The 20355-nt window shown below is 37.8% G+C and overlaps 2 protein-coding genes across 2 annotated transcripts in view; one reads left to right on the top strand and one right to left on the bottom strand.

Annotated features, from left to right (window-relative positions):
• Positions 1-522: 522 nt before the first annotated feature.
• Trappc3l (trafficking protein particle complex subunit 3L) overlaps positions 523-20355 on the bottom strand; it is a 39834-nt gene continuing 20001 nt past the window's right edge. The window contains exons 4-5 of the mRNA XM_076858332.1: positions 3902-4087; positions 523-642 (exon numbers count right to left, since the gene is read on the bottom strand). Coding sequence (XP_076714447.1) covers positions 523-642; positions 3902-4087 — 306 coding nt within the window. The remainder of the gene's footprint in view (positions 643-3901; positions 4088-20355) is intronic.
• Calhm5 (calcium homeostasis modulator family member 5) lies at positions 6475-11838 on the top strand. Its single transcript, XM_076859817.1, has 2 exons — positions 6475-7072; positions 10444-11838. The coding sequence occupies exons 1-2, from the start codon at positions 6533-6535 to the stop codon at positions 10822-10824; spliced, it is 921 nt and encodes a 306-aa protein (XP_076715932.1). The 5' UTR covers positions 6475-6532; the 3' UTR covers positions 10825-11838.

Raw genomic sequence — 20355 nt, 5'->3', positions numbered from 1 at the left:
AGCTTGTTTTGGTGGTTACAATTCAAGAGTAGCTTCAGGAAGTTAAAGCTATATGATAATATATAAGAAATATGAAATCCATAATTTCTCGAAAATATGGAAAAGTTTTACAATTGGAACTGTTTCTCTGGAGAATGCAATATACAGTACCTAGAAACTGTCTCTCTATAATGAACTCTATGCTCTATCAAATCATCCATTGTCCTACTAAAAAGAGATAATTCACTGTTTCTACAGGTGGTGCCTTTTTTCTCCTATTAATGAAATGAATAGACTCCTTGAGGATGGATTGTGTAGTATATAGAATTCATCACAGAAAGTTATCTGTATATGAAATACTATGAATGTGATGTTGAAAGTATGAAAAAGAAAATTCACATGCTCTGCATTTTAAATTTCTGGTTGATTTTTAAGCCTTTCAAAGCTCATGCTATAAAGCAATTCAAAATTTCTGAAACTGTATGTGTTTCACTAATATTCACTCCTCAACTAGCTACTTTGTCACATTTTGCACATTATTTTTCATTTTTTCCGTCTATATTTTTTCTCGTCTAGCTTTTTCAGAAATGTTATTCCTATTTCTGTCACTTTGTCACCTTTTAGTCTGTCTTGCAAGAATGAAACATCAGCAGACAAATGAACCTAGAAAAAAAGAAGAAGAAAATAGGCCTGTTCAATTATAAAAAAAAATCTCTAAATTTTTCTTAATCTATTTTTTCAGCTTTCTTTACTTTCTGTATGGAAAGATAAAAAAGAACTTGTTCTAGTTTTGAAGAGCCCTGACTGTCCTCCAGAGACAGTTTGGTCACATATCACCTCTGTGGTGTGAATCGGCTGAGACGGGGTAGGCCACGCCTGGCCCAGCTCGGATGGCTAGGATGCCCAAATGTATGGGACATGCCCAGCTATGTTCACAGAGCAGGGCTGAACTATGGATCCATCTCACATAAAACTCAAATTCCCTACTCAAATATAGCCCTGACTCAGTGTGCTTGGCCAAGCAGAACTTCCAAGGATAAATGGATTCTTAAAGGATTCCTCTCAAACTGATTTACCATAAATCACTCTGTCATTAGCGAAACAACATAATCACTTATACTAATAACATTTAGCTATCACTTATGGCTTTGAGAGCTTTGAAAAAAATATCAACTAAATAAATTATGCATATAAAATTAAAGATTGAAATTATAGACATGAATATTTGATGCTCAGGACTTCTTTTCCTTTCTAAAGCATTTCCCATTTCCTAGATACTGAAGAGAGCCTCAGGAATTACTTCTCTATTCATTAAATTGTATTCAAAATAAAAGCAGCCTGATATTGCTGACTCACTCTCAATAAAGTATTTGTCCAGAGTTATTGTAAGTCATTGGGATAAATAAGTGGAAGTACCTAGTAAAAGAACATAATAAGTGAAAAATGCCTGGGTCTAGCAGGCAGTTGATTAATATTTATTGAAACTTCTCTGATCAAATATTTCACTAAGAATGCCTAGGCTTACCAGCATTATCATCATTATCATCATTATCACAGACCTCCATAAATAATCTGGCTTACAGAGTACATGGACATTGTGGTGCCTACCAGGTAACAAAAGAATACAGACTGCATTTTCAAATACAAAAGTTAAATTTACTTTCTAGGGTTTTTTTTTTTTTTTAACCCCATAAGGTTTTTCATGCCTTTGTCAAATTTTAACATAAAATCAACTAAAATAAGGAGACTATGTTGAAGCTCTTTGGGTATGTGGGGTCATAATGATGTCTGATATTTATCTCTCTTTCACCATAATAATTAACTGTCATCCATGAAAGCTGAAAACTTCTTTATCTTACTTTGATTTAGTTTTGTGGTTTCTTCCTTTGCCTGTAAACTCCCAGAACTTTCCTTTTCTTTTTCCTGATATCATGGCTATTGATACAGGACAAGCCTAAAAGAACACACTATTTCTATTATTTTATGCTTTTGCATCACCTGTTACTTTATCCTTCCCCTAATTATCAAAAATAATTAAAAATTGCATGCATGGCTCATTATTGGTAGGTCAATACATGTCTAGTCTTTGGTCACCACCTGGCCCCACCATTCTTAATAGTGAAGCTTCTGGAAAAATTATATTTTGTTGACTGATCCCTCTTCCTAAGCTGTCATCGACTTATCAGTCTATAACAGATTGTCTTCTTCTCCCTACACTTTCCCAAAACAGCTTTTACCAAGGCCTCTCTGATCTTTCATTTAATGGTGTGACTCTTTTTTCAGGTCTTGTTTTACTTAACCTCTGTGATGAACTTGATCTTGTTCACCTCTCTCTTTTTCTGGAAGATACTTCTCCCCTTGTCTTTGTTACTCTGTTTTTCCTATCTCTGGTTACTCCTTGACATCCTTTGGGTCCTTGTGTTCTCTATTTAATTTACTCATTATATTTTGCTATTTCCTAGAGTTATCTTATGGCTCCCTTTTCTTCTTGCTCCACGGCCCTCCCTGGGCATCATTTGCCAGTTTCCATACCTCTTTCAGGCCACATCTCTCTGTAAGCCCCAGACACACATAAACAACTTCTTCCTGAATGTCCTCAATGTATGTTAGCCACCTCAATCCAGCATGATCAAAACTGATCTCCTCACTTTGTATCTTCTAACCTCAAAAGTACTCCTCCTGGTTTTGCTTTCTTTACAATCTTCCCTGCAGGTTACCCTGAAATCTAAAAGCCATTCTTAAATCATTTTTCTTAATCTTATCCCTTTCAGCCCAATTGACAACCTCATCTTACCTGTCCTACCTTCATAATATTGTTCTCTTGGGGCTTCACATTTACATCACCACTGGCAGGCTTTCTCCAGATTTACTTAATGGTACCATCATCCGCTTCCTGTTCATCTCCCGCCCCTCCCCCCAGTATTCCCTCTTGTGCATGCTCTGTGGTTGACAAGGGAATGAAATGCATAAAACAAAAATTTCAAAGTATCTTTTCCTTGTTTGTGAACCTATGCTGGCTCTCTGATACTTTCCACATAAAGGTTTGAATTCCTTTCTTTTATCAGGCTTCTTATGATAATCTCTTTCTGACTCCTCATGTCAGTCATACTGAGATAACTCCTTGTTCTTTGAAAGAAACAATCTCTTGAGCCTCTGCACATTTTGATTCTTTGCCTGGAATATTATTTTCCCCTGCTCTCCTTACCCAGAAGCTTCACTTGGCTCCAATTTTTCCTTCAAAAGCTGGCTCAAGAGTCAAGAAAGTTTCGCCTGCCCCATATTCTCCTATAGCCCTTTATCACACTTCTATACACTTACAACTTTTCTACTGTACAGAAAAAAATTTAAGGGCAGCATTGGTATCTTGTTCCTATTTGCATGTTCAGTGCCTGACACTTAATAGATTCTACTAGGTGACTCAGTTAAACCAATGAAAAATTCAAATTCAGGTGTGGCAATCAGCCTCCAAAATGGCCTGCAAGGATCCCCACCTCCTGGTATTTATGCCCTCAGGTGGTATCCTCCCATGTTGCACCATGGGTGGTGGGTGGCTGTACATGCTACCATGTTGTGATTAGATCTACAGAGATGTCTAATGTGACAAGTGCCTTCAGGAAGCCCAGAGCCAATGGCCAGTAAGGCCCTGAGGCTATCTGAGAGAGCTTGGGAATAGAATTTGCAGTTTCAGGCTAAGTCTTCAGGGGCTGTAGCCCTGGCCAACAGCTTGAATGCATTGTGTTAAGCTGTGAAGAATTTGGAGCCACAACAACCCCAGCTTAGCTGCTTCCAGGTTTCTGATGCTTAGAAACTGTGTGAGATTATAAGGTGTGTTATTTTAAGTTGCTATAGCTATATTTTGAGGCAATTTGTTACACAGCACTAGATAACGAATACACCTGACAACATGAAGTACATGCTTTACCATTTCCAGGGCACCTCGGATAACCCCACAGAGTAAATTGCAGTAGCACAAAGAAGATCGCCCAGCAGGGAGCTCTTCCACAAACTCCGCCAGAGGATTCTTGTCTAGAATCAGGGAAAACTCATTTCTGCTTGCATTGTGACAGGTGACACTTGGCGTAATTCCCAAGTACATCTTGAAAGCGACCTAATAAAGAGAAAAATAAATTATTGCCACTTGGTCTAGAACAGATATGTATTAGGACAACCAAATATCTGATTACAGGTGTTACAGCACAAGGGTTAAGCATAGGACATTTGGGTTCAACTTAGTTTTGCAATTTTTTGACTCTATGCCATGTGAAAATGTGAAATCCTTTTGTTTTATGGAACATCCTAAGGGACAAGTTTCCATGAAAATAATATAGCTTTATTTTCAATAATGGTTTTTAAAAATATGTATAACCTCTAGGAGAGTAAGAAACTAAAATATTATTCATTGTAAACATATTTACATGGTATTTGGCACACCGATCATAGAAAATGATAGGATCCTGAATTAGAAGGTATCTAGGACATATCTGCCACAATAGGAAGGTCATGGTCAGAGCAACAGATGCCGAGGGCAGATTAAAGCCAAGGGTGTATTTGGGGATGGAGAGGAAATTATATTACTGTAGATAACAAGTCTCTGAGAAGGAGAAAGGGATAGTGGTGGGATGAGAAAAACATAAATGAGTGACAAAGTTATTCTCAAAAATTGTTTATACGTTACTGTATAATCAATGTGATTCTGCAACCTGTACACCCAGAAAAATGAGGAATTATACCCCATTTGATTCAAATGTATGATATGTCAAGATCATTGTACTGTCATGTGTAACTAATAAAAATAAGTAAATAAATAAATAAAATTGTTTCATAGGACATGAAGAATTTTATAATATAAAAATGGAAGAAATTTTAGAGACTATTTCTTTTAAACCCCTAGTTTCACAAATGAGTATACTGGAGAGAAGTAAAATGACACACTAAGATCGCAGTATAACTTAATTGTTTGGTTCCTAGACCAAGGCAATTTCTTTTCACAAAACACACAGGCCTGGGTTCTAAAGTTTATTAATGGAAATTTATTAGTTTGATGTGTTGTCATTTTTCAAATGATTTGATTAATTTAAATACTAAATATATAAGCTAAATATTCCAAAATTACTTGATTTGATTTTTAAATCAAGAGCAGTGTAGAGGACGGAAATAGAAATTATTTTCTTAAATTATTTCTAATTTGAAGTACTAAGAAGTTTATTCATTCATTCAATAGGTACTTACTGAGCACAGCCAGTCTAGCACAGTGCCTGGCACACAGTGGGAGTTCAATAGCCATTTTCAAAATAAATTATTGGATGAGCATCTGATCTAAGTTTGACACCATATTTAGAACTGGAATATAGGAGTATAAGTGAGTTTTTGTCAGGCAGATGAGGTGGGGTGGGGACAGAGGCCACTCTATTATACTCTGGGTAGCAGGAATATGTCCTGGCATGAGGTATCATGATGAGGTTCAAGGGAGGTCTGTATCTCTCAATCTGTGGGCAGTGGGATCCCTAAAGATGTGAAAAGGCTATGCAGCATTGGATTTCTATTTTAGCGGGATCTCTTTCACATCAGTATGTAGGATGGATTTAGGGCTATGGGTGGTATGGGCATAAAGTCAAAAGGAGAGATACTAATCTAGAGGTTACCATGATGACTTAGGAAAGAAGTGATGATCAGCTAGGTTCAATGGCACATGCCTGTAATCCTAGCAGCTCAGGAGGCTGAGGCAGGAGGATTGAAGTTCAAAGACAGCCTCAGCAAAAGCAAGGCACCAAGCAACTCAATGAGACCCTGTCTCCAAATAAAATATAAAATAGGACTGGGGATGTGGCTCAGTGGTTGAGTGCCCCTGACTTCGATAACAAATACCCCCTCCCCCCAAAAGAAGTAATGATGAAGACCCCTCTTGTTTTGTTTTTTTCTTTAAAACTCAAACTCTCCCTAAGCTTTTCCATATAGGTTAAATATTCCAAATCCTAAGATATGGCTCAAGTCTCTAAATTGTGCAGTTTTAAGAAGACATAAAATGAATTCCTGTCTTTCAAATCTTAAGCCATATAGTAAGAGGAAAAAAAGAAAAAGAAGGAAGAAAGAAAGAGAGAGAGAGAGACAGACAGACCACGGTGAAATTCCGTGTTTGGACACTGGATTTGGCTCCCCATCAAATGGCAGAAACCCATTTCTGCTAATGTTGATTCATCCTGCTGGAAAGTTTCTAGACTATTGTACATCTTAGCCAGAACTTCCTTCTGATTTTCAATCTAAGCCACATGGAAATAATATTAAAAGGAAGCTTGTGCACTTTGAATTATATTCTAAATCACTCTGTTTAGGCTGCCCTTCCATGGCCCAATATCCACCAGTAGGAGGCATTATCTGAACACTGTTGGGAAATACGCATTCCTAGGGAATGACATTGTTTCCTTATCTGGCTGAATTCAGCCTGAGAAGGAGGACTGTTGTTTCTAATGAAGAAAGAGCTCCACCCTCGGCCACTGCCACAGCTGCGGAGTCAATAGCAAGGGCAAAGCATTTTCCCTCTTTGTGTATCTCCAACATGGATGCTTTTCAGAGCATGTTAAAATTCTTTCTTAACCAGAAAACTGCTATTGGCTACAGCTTCATGGCTTTACTGACCTTGGGAGGTGAGCGTCTCTTTTCACTTGTGGCTTTTAAGTGCCCCTGCAGCTCTGAGAATACGGTCTATGGGTTGGTTTTCCTTTTTGCTCCTGCCTGGGTGTTACTGATCCTAGGATTCTTTGTGAACAACAAAGCATGGAAACTCTTCACAGGTTGCTGTGTGAACCCCAGGAAAATCTTCCCTAGGGGTCACAGCTACCGCTTCTTCTATGTACTGGGCCAGATCACTCTGAGTTCATTGGTGGCTCCAGTGATGTGGCTCTCTGTGGCTTTGCTTAATGGGACTTTTTATGAATGTGCCATGAGTGGGACGAAAAGTTCAAGACTCCTGGGACTGATTTGCCAGGGCAAGCCCAAGGAGTGCTGGGAAGAACTTTACAAAGTGTCTTGTGACAAAACTAGCATGCTACCCATGGAGAATGAAGAAGTGAAACTGTCCCTTCAAGCCCAGTCTCAGGTAAGAACAAACTCGCCTGTTTCTCCCCGCATGAGCTTGAAGTATTCTCTGTCCTCCTTTCAGCCAAGGTGGAGTCTGAGTTCTGCCAGAATATTTTGAAACTAAATGGAAATTGGAACATGATGCAGCAGTAAGACAATCTCAGGAAAAGCTTTTTTGAAGTTGGATGGCTCAGTAAAACTGCTGATTGGATTATATCTTTTCCATTTCCAAAAAGAAAATATCCTCTGGGTTATGTATATGTAAATGCTTAAGTACTTTAAAGCAATCTCTCTGGGATGACTTTGTAAATAATTCATAACACCAAATCACAAACTGAGTGTTAATGGCTGAATGGTAATTAAAAATTACTATCTCCTATCAAATATTCATTCTCTAACTGCTTTCTTGAAACATAAGCACAGTTTATCCATCTATTAAAATACAGCTGAACCAAATGAGCTACTGCTTTTTAAAGTTGTATGCAATATAATTAGTGTAGGGATTCACTTGAGTGGTTCTGGTGATTGCTATTTCCATGTAAAGATATTGTCAAGATTGAGAAGAATTTTCTATACAATGTAGGACTCTGAAGCCTTAAACAGTGAAAACTGACCATATTCTCAATGGAGATTATGTCTTTTACTCTTTGTGTCATACAGCTAAAAAAAGTTCTTGCATTTCTTTAGAAGCTCAAGATGTGGAATTTTGTTTTATTTAGTGGAAGAAAATTGTAGCTTCACCTAATTGATGCAGGGAAGTAGCTACCATCTGTCCAGGTATATGAACATAAATCCAGATGTACAGCCCTTCCCTGGCTTTAGGAAAATAATGAGTAGTAGGAAATGCATTCCCCAAACCAAAATAAGCAGTAGACAAAAAGATTTGTCTACTGTCTACAATTTGGCAGGAATACTGTTTGTTTCAGAATAAATGTACTGAAAAGAGTATGATTTTGCTTTTTTGACAAAGATTTGCCTTTACAACACAAACAGCAAACTCTGTTCTTAAAATCATATTTTCCAAAGCTGGTTGGCAGTAAAGTTATACTTTCTTTATAAACTGATAAGCAAAAAAAAAAAAAAATACCTCAAACAAAATCTTTTGTTTAGTACATAAAGTACATCTTAGATAAAACATGTCAGGCTCCCAAATGTCTTCCATCTTTTGTTGAAGGAAGGTATTAATTACGAATGTTATGGCAGAATGAATGATTTATGGTTTATGTCCTCAGGCACCAGGCTCCATTCAGTCAGTGCCAGGTCCAAACACTTATCACTGTGTAAGCTTTTCTTCTCTAAACACAGGCACAAGGAAATCATGCACATCCTGTCATAGCTGAGACTGGGCACAATGACATGTTGACTTTTCAGCAGAATGAGAAAGACCTGGGGCTGATTCCTATGGGAAGATGCCCCAGAGATGTGGACACAGGGAGTTGTGGCAATAGCAGGTGCTGACCATGAGGTTCAGATAGGCAAAAGGCAACATACAGTTCAGACCAATAATTGGGCATGTGGGTGGGAATGGGAAAAGTACATTCATCCCTGGGTGGGGCAGAGCAACAAGAAATCCAGCTGGATGACTCTATTATTAAGGACAGTCAACTGGAGTAGTGGAATGGATCAAGACTTGGAGTTAACTGGCTTTGGGTTTGAATCCTGATGCTCCCACTCATGAGCTATGTGACATAGAACTTGTGTTTCAACTTCTCTGAGCACCAGTTTTCTCATAGTGGGGGATAATAACACCTGCCTTGGGCAGTAGTTGGAAAGTCTAGGCACAAAGCTTCTAGAACACAGAGGTTTCCAAGTTCTTGAGAAAACTGCCAGGGTCTGGGGAAGGAGGCTCATGTAACACAGGACACTAATAAGGGCTGGGGTGGAAGCATCTACTACACTGTAGTTGGAAATGTGGATACTGTGAATTGAGGAGAAGGACAAAAAATATTCAGTGTTCAGCACTCAGGTGAGAGCAGGTCAATGCTAAGGTCAAGCCTAAGAAAGATGAGGATCTGAAGCTGATCATACAATTTTTGACCTAGAATTAGCTCAGAAGCCTAAGTTGGAAGGAAAGAGGAAGTTAGAGGAAAGAAGTAGGAAGCCACAAGTCCACAAATGACTGAAGTAAATATGAGGACTTTCACATGATGGTTTTTTATCTCATTAATCATAAGTATAGAAAGATATTATCAGTTCAGTAACACTTTTCTATAAATGTATATACATTTGAAAAATAGCATGTGATAATACCTAATGCACTTGCGTGTCCAACATCTTTTCACTGAATCCCCCCAAATACCCTCTGAGATGGGTAACCCCCATTTTATAATTGAGGAAACTAAGGCACAGGGAACATCCATAGCAAGGGGAATGCTAGGGTTTAAACCCAAATAAGCCAATGCAGAGGTGGAGTTCATGCAGAGGCTGAGACCCTTACAGTAATCCCTCATCTGAGAGTGAGAGGTTGGGAACCACTGATATGGAATCTATTGTGGTTCTGTTTTGCTCTAAATGGGTTCATTTGCAGATTTTTATTCTATTTTCCAGTGAGCCCATCTGTTGAGGGATACTAAGGGTCATTTGAATCAAATGTTGAGATGATTTCAAAGAGATCTATTAGTTGTTAATTAAATATAAAATTAATTTCAATTGTGGAAAACAATTTGAACAACAAAAATATTTAGGCTTTACATTGAGATATGTAGACTTGCTTTAAAAACTAGAAACATAGTGGGACCCTTCTTATCAGAGAGGATATGAATTTTGTTTTTTCTAATTACCAAAATTCAGAAAAATAATCCTCAAAATTTGAAATGACCCCATTTTTTTTTTCTTTGCACTTAGAGAGGCTTTAAAGTGTCCTTCTTATGTCTGTCTTCCATTTACCACATGCAGTAAGTAATGACTTTTCTTCCAGAGTGTCTGCTGCTCTTTGCAAACAATGTCACATGGTAAAATTGGCCTCTACCATGTATACAACACACATTTATCAATGCTTAAGACACCTGACTAATGAACTGGTCATTGTTCAAATGATTACAATTACTGATGCATAGAATTTTTCCTTCTAATAGCTAATATTTGGGGGGCACTTGATTTATCCAATTCTGGGATAAACCATACATTTTATTCTTTTCCATTTGCTGGCCTTCTGGTTATTTCTTTGCATGGCAACGATGTTGGGTAGAAGAACAGATATTAGGTAAACTCTAACTTCATGTTGACTGTTAAAAAAGTGTTTAAAATTAAGATGGATTATTTGAAATGAGGTATGGTAATGACTTATCAACTTAGCTATATGCTCCCCCTGGTTAACTTAGCTGTACACCATCCCAGTCCCTGCGAATGGATTTTACTTTTACATATCCTCCATATTTTTTTCTTCCTAAGATTCTTGGATGGTGCCTGATTTGTTCAGCATCTTTCTTCTCTCTGCTCACCACTTGTTATGCACGCTGCCGATCTCAAGTTAGCTATCTGCAGCTGAATTTTTGGAAGACGTATACGCAAAAGGAGAAGGAGCAGTTGGAAAATACATTTGTGGACTATGCCACCAAGCTGAGTGAGAGGAACCTGAAATGCTTTTTTGAAAACAAGAGGCCGGGTGTCTTTCCCTTGCCCACCTTTGCTGCCTGGGAAGCTGCTTCAGAGCTGCATTCTTTCCACCAAAACCAGCAACATTACAGCACTCTCCACAAGGTGGTGGATGATGGTCTGGAACCCTGCCCCCAGGACGATGAGACCACAATGGTCCTCGTGGGTACCGCATAAACTCTGTAGCTCATCCACCATCACTGGCTCCAAATGCCCAGCAGTACATTCATTCAGAAAGCTTCTTGCTATATACACAACCATCTTGTGCATTTTTTCACAGCTACCTTCTTTACAAGACAATAACACAAAGAAAAACTGCTTTGAAGCTCAGATGAAGACAGGATGTGTCAGGATGTGCTTAAATTGGGGCTAAGTGGTGACACACACTTTTGCATTGGTGGAGGGTTGGGCTTATTAGGACCAAACATTGTTCTAAGTTCTAAGATTTTATGACTTAGTAGACAGATTCATGCAAGAGGATCTGCCACTCTTTGTAAATATTGGTCATGGTATCTGGGACTGAATTGGTGGCTTGTGCCAAAGCAAAGTACTCTTCCGTATAGACTGCTTTACACAGTGGGATCTGTGGTGTGGTCAGCAGGAGCCCCTGTTCCGTAAATCCATCCCACTGCCACTCAAGATGCATGAATTCTACCATTAGGAATTCTTTACCTTAGAATTTAAAGACTTCAATTCTCAAAAATAATTAATCAAAAGAATGTGATATTGAAAATTCAGAGTTTTCCGCAAGTTTTCACTGTATACTGAAAGTGGGCTCTTGGAGCAGGGGCCCTAAGCACTCTCTGCCTTTACAGACCAATTTCTATACTCAAAAATATTAATAGTATGAATTAGAACACTTTGCTCAACCTAAAAGTTGTTTTATTTCTTTCTGATTTTAAAATTAAAAACACTTTCATGTTGGGCATGGTGGTGCATGCCTATAATCCCAGTGGTTTGGGAGACTGAGACAGGAGGATCACGAGTTCAAAGCCAGCCTCACCAAAAGTGAGGCACTCAGCAACTCAATGAGACCCTGTCTCTAAACAAAATACAAAATAGCATTGGATATGTGGCTCAGTGGTCGAGAGCTCCTGAGTTCAATCCCTGGTACCCTCCAAAAGAAAATAAAAAAACACTTTCATGTACTTCTACAAGTATTGTGGGGCCCTGGGCATGGTGTCTACTATTCTGTGAGTATGTCTTAGTTCATTTGAAATATTGTAATAAAATGCCACAGACTGGGTGGCTTTTAGAAAAATGGAAACTTATTTCTTTCAGTTCTAGAGGCTGGGATTTCTGAGATCAGAGTGCCAGGATCATGGTCAGGTTCTGGTGAGGGCCCTGTTCCAGGCTGCAGATTGCTGACTTCTCACTGTGCCCTCACAAGTGCCCGTTTATAAGGGCACAAATCCCATGGCTGAAGACTCTGCCGTCATGATCTAGTTACCTACCAAAGGCCCCACTTCCTAATGTCATCACCATGGGGATTAGGATTTTGACATATGAATTTTGGAGTGATACAAGCATTCAGACCATAGCAGGACAAATTGGCCCTGACTAGAGGTCTGGGGCCACTGTCCAAAGTAGTACTGGTATAAAATTGTTTTGCACTTTTACATTCATTAGAAACAATTCAAATTTAGCCAGTTATGGTGGCGCACACCTGTAATGCCAAGAGCTAGGGAGGCTAAGGAAGAAAGATCACAAGTTCAAAGTCAACCTTAACAAGTTAGAGAGGCCTTAAGCAACTTATTGAAACCTTATCTCAAAATTTAAAAAATAAAATTTTTTTTAAAAGGGCTGGGGATATGCCTCAGTGGTAAAGCACCTCTGGGTTCAATCCCTGGTATCAGAAAAAAAAATTCAAATTTGAATTTTACTATATAATATATATATATATATATATATATATATATATATATATATATATATAGTTGGTGTGTGCATGTGTATGTGTATGTGTATGTATGTAAATCCTCTGAGTGGAATTGAGCTTAAGGAAGAGGAACCATATTTTGCACTGTGACTCATCCCTTGTGTCACTGGCTGTCTACATCACTGAGTTTGAGAAGGCTAGACATTAGCTCCTTATTACCATGAAACATCCTGACTAACTGAGGGGAGAACCCTGCAAATGGAAGACCCAGAACATGTCTATGATATTGTGATTTATGATAAGAAATGTACATTTTGTCTTCAGGCCCGTTTCCGGCACAGAGTTTCCAAAACCCTTATGCTCTCCAGGATGTGTTTTCTTGTATAGTAATGAAATGACTCTTGGCTCCTGGAGGACCTCATGCTGGTGTGCAGAGTAGTAGAGGGTGGATATTGGCAGAAGAACCAACCATTATTAGTGGGTTGAAACTACCCTTAAGTTGAAACTACCTCTAGGAAGTAAAGAGGGGCTGAAAGGATGAATTTATTACCAACAGTCACTAATTTAATCAATCATGCTTACATAATGAAGCCTTCATAAATCACCCCTAAAGGACAAAGCTTCTGGGTTGGCTGGCAGACTAGAGGAGGTGTGCCCAGAGAGATGGAAGCTCCTTACCCCTCCCATCCTCACCTTGCTCTGTGCATCACTTTTATCTGGCTGTTAACTGAGTTGTATCCTTTTTATAAAAATAGTTACTCTAGCAAGCCAATCAACTAGCAAGCAAATGAACCTGAAAAAGGGATTTGTAGCCATGTCAGACCAAAGCTGTGGGTAGATTGCCAGCCTACTGCTTGTGATGGCATCTAGAGTTGGGGAGAATAACTGTGGGAATGAGCCCTTAACCTGTTGGGGGGTCTGTACTTAACTCCGGTTAGTGTCAGAAATTAACTAATTATAGACAAGCAGTTGGTGTTGGGAAATTGGTCAGTGTGGGAGGAAAAAAAATATTTTTTAGTTGTTGATGAATTTTTTATTTATTTATATGTGGTGCTGAGGATCAAACCCAGTACCTCACACATGCTAGGCAAGCGCTCTACCACCGAGCCACAACCCCAGCCCCCAAACCCACACTCTTGATGGTCAGAATGGAGAAGGAAAAATAAGTTTTTTTTCTGTATGCAATATGCTTTGGATTTTGGAGGTGCAGTAGCAATTTGTGTGTGTGTGTGTGTGTGTGTGTGTGTGTGTGTGTGTGATAGAGAGAGAGAAGAGACAGAGAGACAGAGAGAGAGAGAGAGAGACAGGACAGAGATTAGGGGTGAAAGATGGCAGGGGTTTTGGAATGAAGAGAGATAAAACTCAGCAAATACAAATGTTCCTCCATATCCTTTCTCGATTTGGACTTGTCTGCCCTTAATTGTCTGCTGAGCTGGGAGAAGGCAGGTGGAACTAGTCGAAGTCTCTTGTGGAAGCAACAGTTGTACAGAAGTAGCTTACTTATAGGACGTTAAAGATTGAGGAGTCAACTTGGAACATATTTCTGTCATCCTCAACCCAGAGGCTTTCTGAGGTCAGAAAGCTCCTGTTCATGACAATGGTTGCCCTGTTCAAGAATAGCCAAACTGACTAGTAACAAGCCAGCAGCCTGGGGTACTCTTAGCGGCAGCTTAATAAGTAGCAGAGGAGCTCATCCTCCTACTGTGGAACAAGTCACCCCAGGATGAGTCAGGTTCTCATCTTGATTCCCGGTCCTAATTCCTTTAGAACAGTAATTTGCTCAGGGGGGAAATAAGTCCAAGAAAATTTATCTGTCCTATGAACAGCCTTGAAGGGAATGGGTGGAGACAGAGAGAGCAAATTGTTATCTGTTCTTGGGTGTTCAGAAGGAACCAGTATTCACAGATGGGGAGATAAACTGGTTTTGGTACGAGAGACTTTTTAGAAGTGTAGACAGTTTGTTGTCTTAAGTTGGGTTCTTTAGAGGCAGTGCCTATCAGAAGAAGCTGTGTGTAAGTGATTTATTAAATCACCTATTAGCAGAAGAGACACAAGAAAGAAGGAGGTTTCAAGTGAAGCCTCCTGCCAAATAATCCCATAGGGAATTCTGGGCCACCAGCCTTGGCTTGACCTCAAAATGGGCTCAGGATTTTCAGCTGTGGCTAAGCATTGTTCCAGGGCAGGAGGTAGCATTCCCCAGACAATTCTAGGCAAAGAGCCACCAGTGGCCCAGGGGTGACCCTCCAGAAAGGGGTTCACTTCAGTGACTGAGGGATAAGCACCATGCTATTAAATACATGGAGAGTGTACCAGAAGGTTCCCACTGATGTATGCTATGACAGTCTCCTTCAGGCCTAGAACTGAAGCATATGAAAGACATCCTGGACAAGAGCCCTCAAGCTGAGGCTGACTCCATTTTAAAACTTCTAATTTCTCTTGAAGCCAAAGAGCAACAAATGTGGGTGCCTTGTACTCTCTTACTATTATTGTCCTATTACATAAAAGAAAAGAATTAGAGAGTACTCTGAAAGGAATATGTATAAGAAAGAAATCATTGATATATAACACCTACTTTTCCGAATTTATTCCATGGATAAGTTGTGTACAGGTATATATGATTCCTTTTTTTTTTCTGTGAAGTTCCTATTTTATTCAGACTTTACTAATAAACTTAGTAATTTTAGATACTATTATCATAAACATATCCAATGGCAAATGGAAAAAAGGCACTTAGTAAAGATTTTTTTAAAAATAAGGCTTGACAGACAAATCATTACATAATTCTATATAATTCTATATAATGTACTTATACCTTTAAGTAACACATTGCAAAATACATATGTGTCCTATATATATGTGTGTGTGTGTGTGTGTGTGTGTGTGTGTGTGTTTAAAATTAAAATATATATATATGGTTTTCTACTCAGGACCTTTGAAGTGTTATACATTTAACATATATACCACTGAAATGTATATATTTAACATGAAAATTTTAAATACGGTATCATATTCCAAGGCCTGGTGATCCACTGATTTCCTATAAGAACTGGTTAAGACTCCAGAAGTCACTAGGTAGCATAGAATTTCTACCTGTTTTCACATGGCATATTTCAGAGATTTAAACTACTAATTTGTATTAATTAGTAGTTGAAATTAGTAGATAGGAATTAGTAGTTTCTATTGTTATAACTCATACCTGAGATAAATCAATGTATAAAAGGATAAAATTTATTTTGGCTTACAGTTTTAGAAGTTCCTATCCATGAATTGTGCTTTGGGCCTGTGGCAAGGCAGCACAACATGGGGAAATATATGGCAGAGCAAAATTACTTACCTCATGAGCAGGAAACAAAAGAGAGGAAGAAGAAGGGATGGGTCCCACCATCCCCTTCCAGGTCATGCCTCCAATAACTTAAAGACCTCCCACTATGCCCTACCTCTTCCAACCACCACCTCACCCTAAGTTTCTAGATATTTGGAATAGCTAAGCTCAATCTATGCTTCTACCATATAAGTGAGGTCAACTTTCCAGTTATTTATTTTTATTTCCTTAGAAAAAAATTATAATTGATAAAGAAGTAATATTGAGTAATGGAAAGTTCACAAAAAATTTAGAATACCATTATGGTAGTAGTAAAGATGGGTTGGTAAGAAGTGTTACAGCTTATTTCTTGGTCTCTTTCAGTGCTCAATAATCTGGTAAATTCCAGTCACTAGGAAAGAGTCCAATTACCTGGAGACCATGTCAACGTGAAGATGCCTAAGCTAGTCACATGGAAAAAGAGAGAAAGAAAGACAGAAAGAGATAAAGAAATCTTAACAGCCCCCATTGTTCCAGTCATTCTAGCTTAGGTGTCAGGCATACAAATGAAGAGACCATGTGGAAATTCTAACCCCAGGTTAAATGACATGGAGAAGAAGCAGGGAGTCTAACCAACAGCTGGAACAAAAGGCTCCAGATCTAAGGCCCTAGTCAAACCATTCCAGCATTCCCCAGACATTTAAGCTATCACAACTGAAGCTGCAGGTTTTGTAGAGCAATCTCCACTATGTTCTCTACAAACCTCTGACCCAGAAAATCATGCACTTTAATAAATGTGCATTATGTTAAGACACCAAATTTGGGGGCAATAGGAAGCAACTTAGATAAACTAGACACAAACAAATAAAAATCAGAATTTATAAAAAGAAAATAGAGGCAAATTATATTTATAAACAGATTTATACAAAGATTTTCTCTAAGCATAGACTTTTCCTTAATATTTTCTTCTCCTTTAGGTTCCATTTAGCAGTATTTAGCAGTACAGCATGATTAGTAAATGCTGAATAAGTACCTCTCCAAAATAGCTCCACCAAAGCCTGAGATGCACTTTTAATTATTTCTGGCTAAATTCTGTTTGAAAGGAACACTGCTGTAGGTTAAATTCCATTTAAAGTAAACATATTATTGGGAGGGGTAACCCATTAAGTTATTATTTGTCATTAATATCTGGGACAAAAATAGGAGTGGAGGAGATGAGAGGATAGGTTGGCCTTGAGTAAGCTGGAAACAGTTTGGTCTCTAAGTGTTGTACCTCAGAATGTTGTCTTCTGACCATCAGCATCAGCAGCATCAACCTGAATGATCTTGCTAGAAATGCAAAATCCCAGACCTGCTGGATCAAGTTCATAGTTTAACAAGATCTTAGCTGATTTGTCTGCAAGAGTAGAAAAGTTGTTCTTAAACTTAGCACATATCAACATCATCTGGAGGACTTATTAAAATGCAGATTGCTGAACTCCACCTCCAAAATGTCTGATTCAGTAGATTTGTAGTGAAGAAAAAGAATCTGCCTTTTTAGCAAGTTCTCAGGTGATGCTGCTGCTGTTGGTTCAGTGATCACATCATGAGAATGATGACTCTAGTGCACAGAGCAGGCCATTCTGGGAAGGGAAGGCTAGAAGAAATTTAGAATTTGGGCTCTGCCCCAGGTCTACTGGAGCAGACATCTTTGTTATGCTATATCAACCTATCCAAGAAATTGAGGTGCTTTTTGGTTTGTTCAAGGATACTTTTTGTCTTTTAGGAATATTTTAATGTTTATCATACATAAGTTTTGCATTTTTCTTGTAAAACATTCTTTATAGGTATTCTTCATTGCTATTGTAAATAATTTCTTTTTTCCATCATATCTTCTAAGTGATAGCTCAGTACACTGAAAAGCTCTTGTTTTTTATATATCAACTTTATGCAACAACACTGCTGGTCCTTTTATTGTTTGTAGAGATTTTAAGAATTAGAAAAGTAACATTTTGTAACACCTAATAACATAATGGATCTAGATAACAAAATAAATTCTTATCTATGAGATAAAAGCAAGAAGGGGTGAGGCCTTGTGCAACTTGAAGACACTCATCTATATTAGCATCCCTAAACATGGCAACCAGGTATTATGTGCCTTGTGATGCAAGACTAGAGTACACAGCACCACCTGCTGAATATTGTTTCCAAAAAAATTAAACCTGAAGCTAATCTAGGTTTTAGACGGAACTATTAGCTTGCAGGAAATATGAGCAGCAGAAAGCAAGGTAGTTAATACCCTCAGGAAGACCAGATAGATCTAGACATAGAACATGCTATTTTACAGGTGCTATAATTTGAATTTGAAATGTACCCCAAAGGCCCATGTGCTGAAGACCTGATCACCAGTCTGTGACACTATTGAGAGATGGGGGCCTAGTGGAAGAAAGTTAGATCATTGAGGGAAGTGCCATTGAAGGGGATATTGAGAATCCAGTCCCTTTCTTGATCTCTTTGCTGCCATGAGGTGAGCTTTGCTTCACCACATATTCTCTCCGTGATATTCTGCTTCAGCCCAGGCCCAAAGTGACAAAGCCAAGAGACCATTGATTGAAACCTCTGAAACCATGAGCCAAAGTGAACCTTTCCTCCTTGTAAGTTGTTTATCTCAAGTATTTTGTCATGGTGACAGAAAGCTAACCAATACAGTAGGTGATTTTTTTCCCCCCACAGATTGATGGCATTAAAAAGAATATATAAGATATAGAGACTTAACCAAATGCAATATATAGACTTTATTTGTGTCCTATTTCAAACAACCAACTGTGAAAATAACAAAAAAAAATAAAATAAAATAATAAAAAATAACAAAAAAAATAATAAAAAACAAAACTGTGATAATTTTGTGATATTTTAGAAATATGAATATTATATAGGTATTAGATGATTTTATAGAATTATTAATTTTGTTATAGGTTATAATGACATGCTGGCTTATGTTTTAAATGTTAAGTTCCTATTAATAAGAGTTGCATATTAAATGTTTATATATAAATTGCCATGATGTTTAGAATTTTACTTAAAATACCCTAGTTTAAAAAAGGAGGGAGTTGAAAGATAAAGCAAATTAGCAAATATTGATACTTTTGAAGTTGGATGAGAAATACAAAAAAATACATTTTTTTAATATTTGTTTGTGTTTGAGAATTTTCCTAATAGTTACTTTGAGGGATTTATTACTGTTTCAACTTTTATAAATAACATTAATGTTCAAAAAGGCTAATGGAGTGAAGTCATCATTAAATTACAGAATGTAAATCTGGTCCCAAAGTTTGTCTGATGCCTGATTTTCAATACACAAATGCTGCCTCATGTTGCTGTTATTCTTATGTATTCATTTAACCTTTAAGAGCATGTTTTTTTCATTTTTAAAATAAAGGATGTTGAATAATTACATCTCAAAATTTCTTTCAACTCTGTCATCTTATGCTTTACAGTCAAGTGACACATGAAGTCCCAGTCATTGGCTTCCTAGTGAAGTTCTGGGAATAGATGTCTGTCTCCAAGTCTCCTGGCCTCTCTCTTGGGCCCTGGACTCTTCCATTCTGAAGAGCCTGTCACCTTTGGTTTCTGGATATTTGGAATAGCTAAGCTCAAATTATACTTCTACCATATCAATGAGGCCAACTTTCCATTTATGTATTTTTATTTCCTTAGATAAAAATTATAATTTATAAAGAAGGAATTTTTAGTAGCGGAAAGTTCACAAAAGATTTAGAATACTCTCTAAACTTTGATTTTTACGTATTTTAGAGTCCATCTTTCTTTCTGTCTGACCAAGTATCTTTTTATAGTTCCAAATTTCTTGAATCTAGGAAAATGCTAGGAAGAAAACATTACAACTTTTAAAGCATATTGGAAACTGAGATCAAAAAGGGGTAAAATGAATTAATGAACTCCCCTAATCATATCTACTGGATCATTTTAAAGAATAGGATGAAATCAGTAAAGTAATAACTCAGGTGATATCAAGTGACTCTATTTAAGACTAGTACCTCAAAATGTATGCATCCTTTGTCAGAGCATACAACCTATGAAATGTTGACTAGTTCCCTTGCAATAACATTCTATTCCTAGATTTTAACATAAAAGGATGTGCTTCTGCAATAATAATGAATGCTGATGGTTTCAACAGAACAAGATTATTTCTCCCTGGGGTTTTGTTGACATTTGTGTCATGGGAGGAAACATAAGGAATAGTAATCAGGGTTTTTCCTTAAACAGTTGGCTAACTATAAGTAAGTTTCACTGGCCCTCTGCATAAAGTATAGCAGTTTTAAAACTATGCAGTTATGAACTGATATTATATCAATTTCCATATTCTTTGGAACCAATGTGTTGAAAACACAGCTTTTCTTCCTTCCTCTTCCCCAGAAGATAAGATAGTTCTTTCAACCTCTAGTGGATGGGCTTGGCTAAGGTTAAAACTCTTAAAATTTTATTATATCTTTGGAGTGTTTCCCACTATTTTTTATAGTGACATTATATT

Source organism: Callospermophilus lateralis, chromosome 6 (assembly GCF_048772815.1).
Source record: "Callospermophilus lateralis isolate mCalLat2 chromosome 6, mCalLat2.hap1, whole genome shotgun sequence".
In the NCBI taxonomy this organism is placed as follows: Eukaryota; Metazoa; Chordata; class Mammalia; order Rodentia; family Sciuridae; genus Callospermophilus; species Callospermophilus lateralis.
Note: the sequence above shows the minus strand (reverse complement) of the source record. Positions and strands in the feature narration are given on the sequence as shown.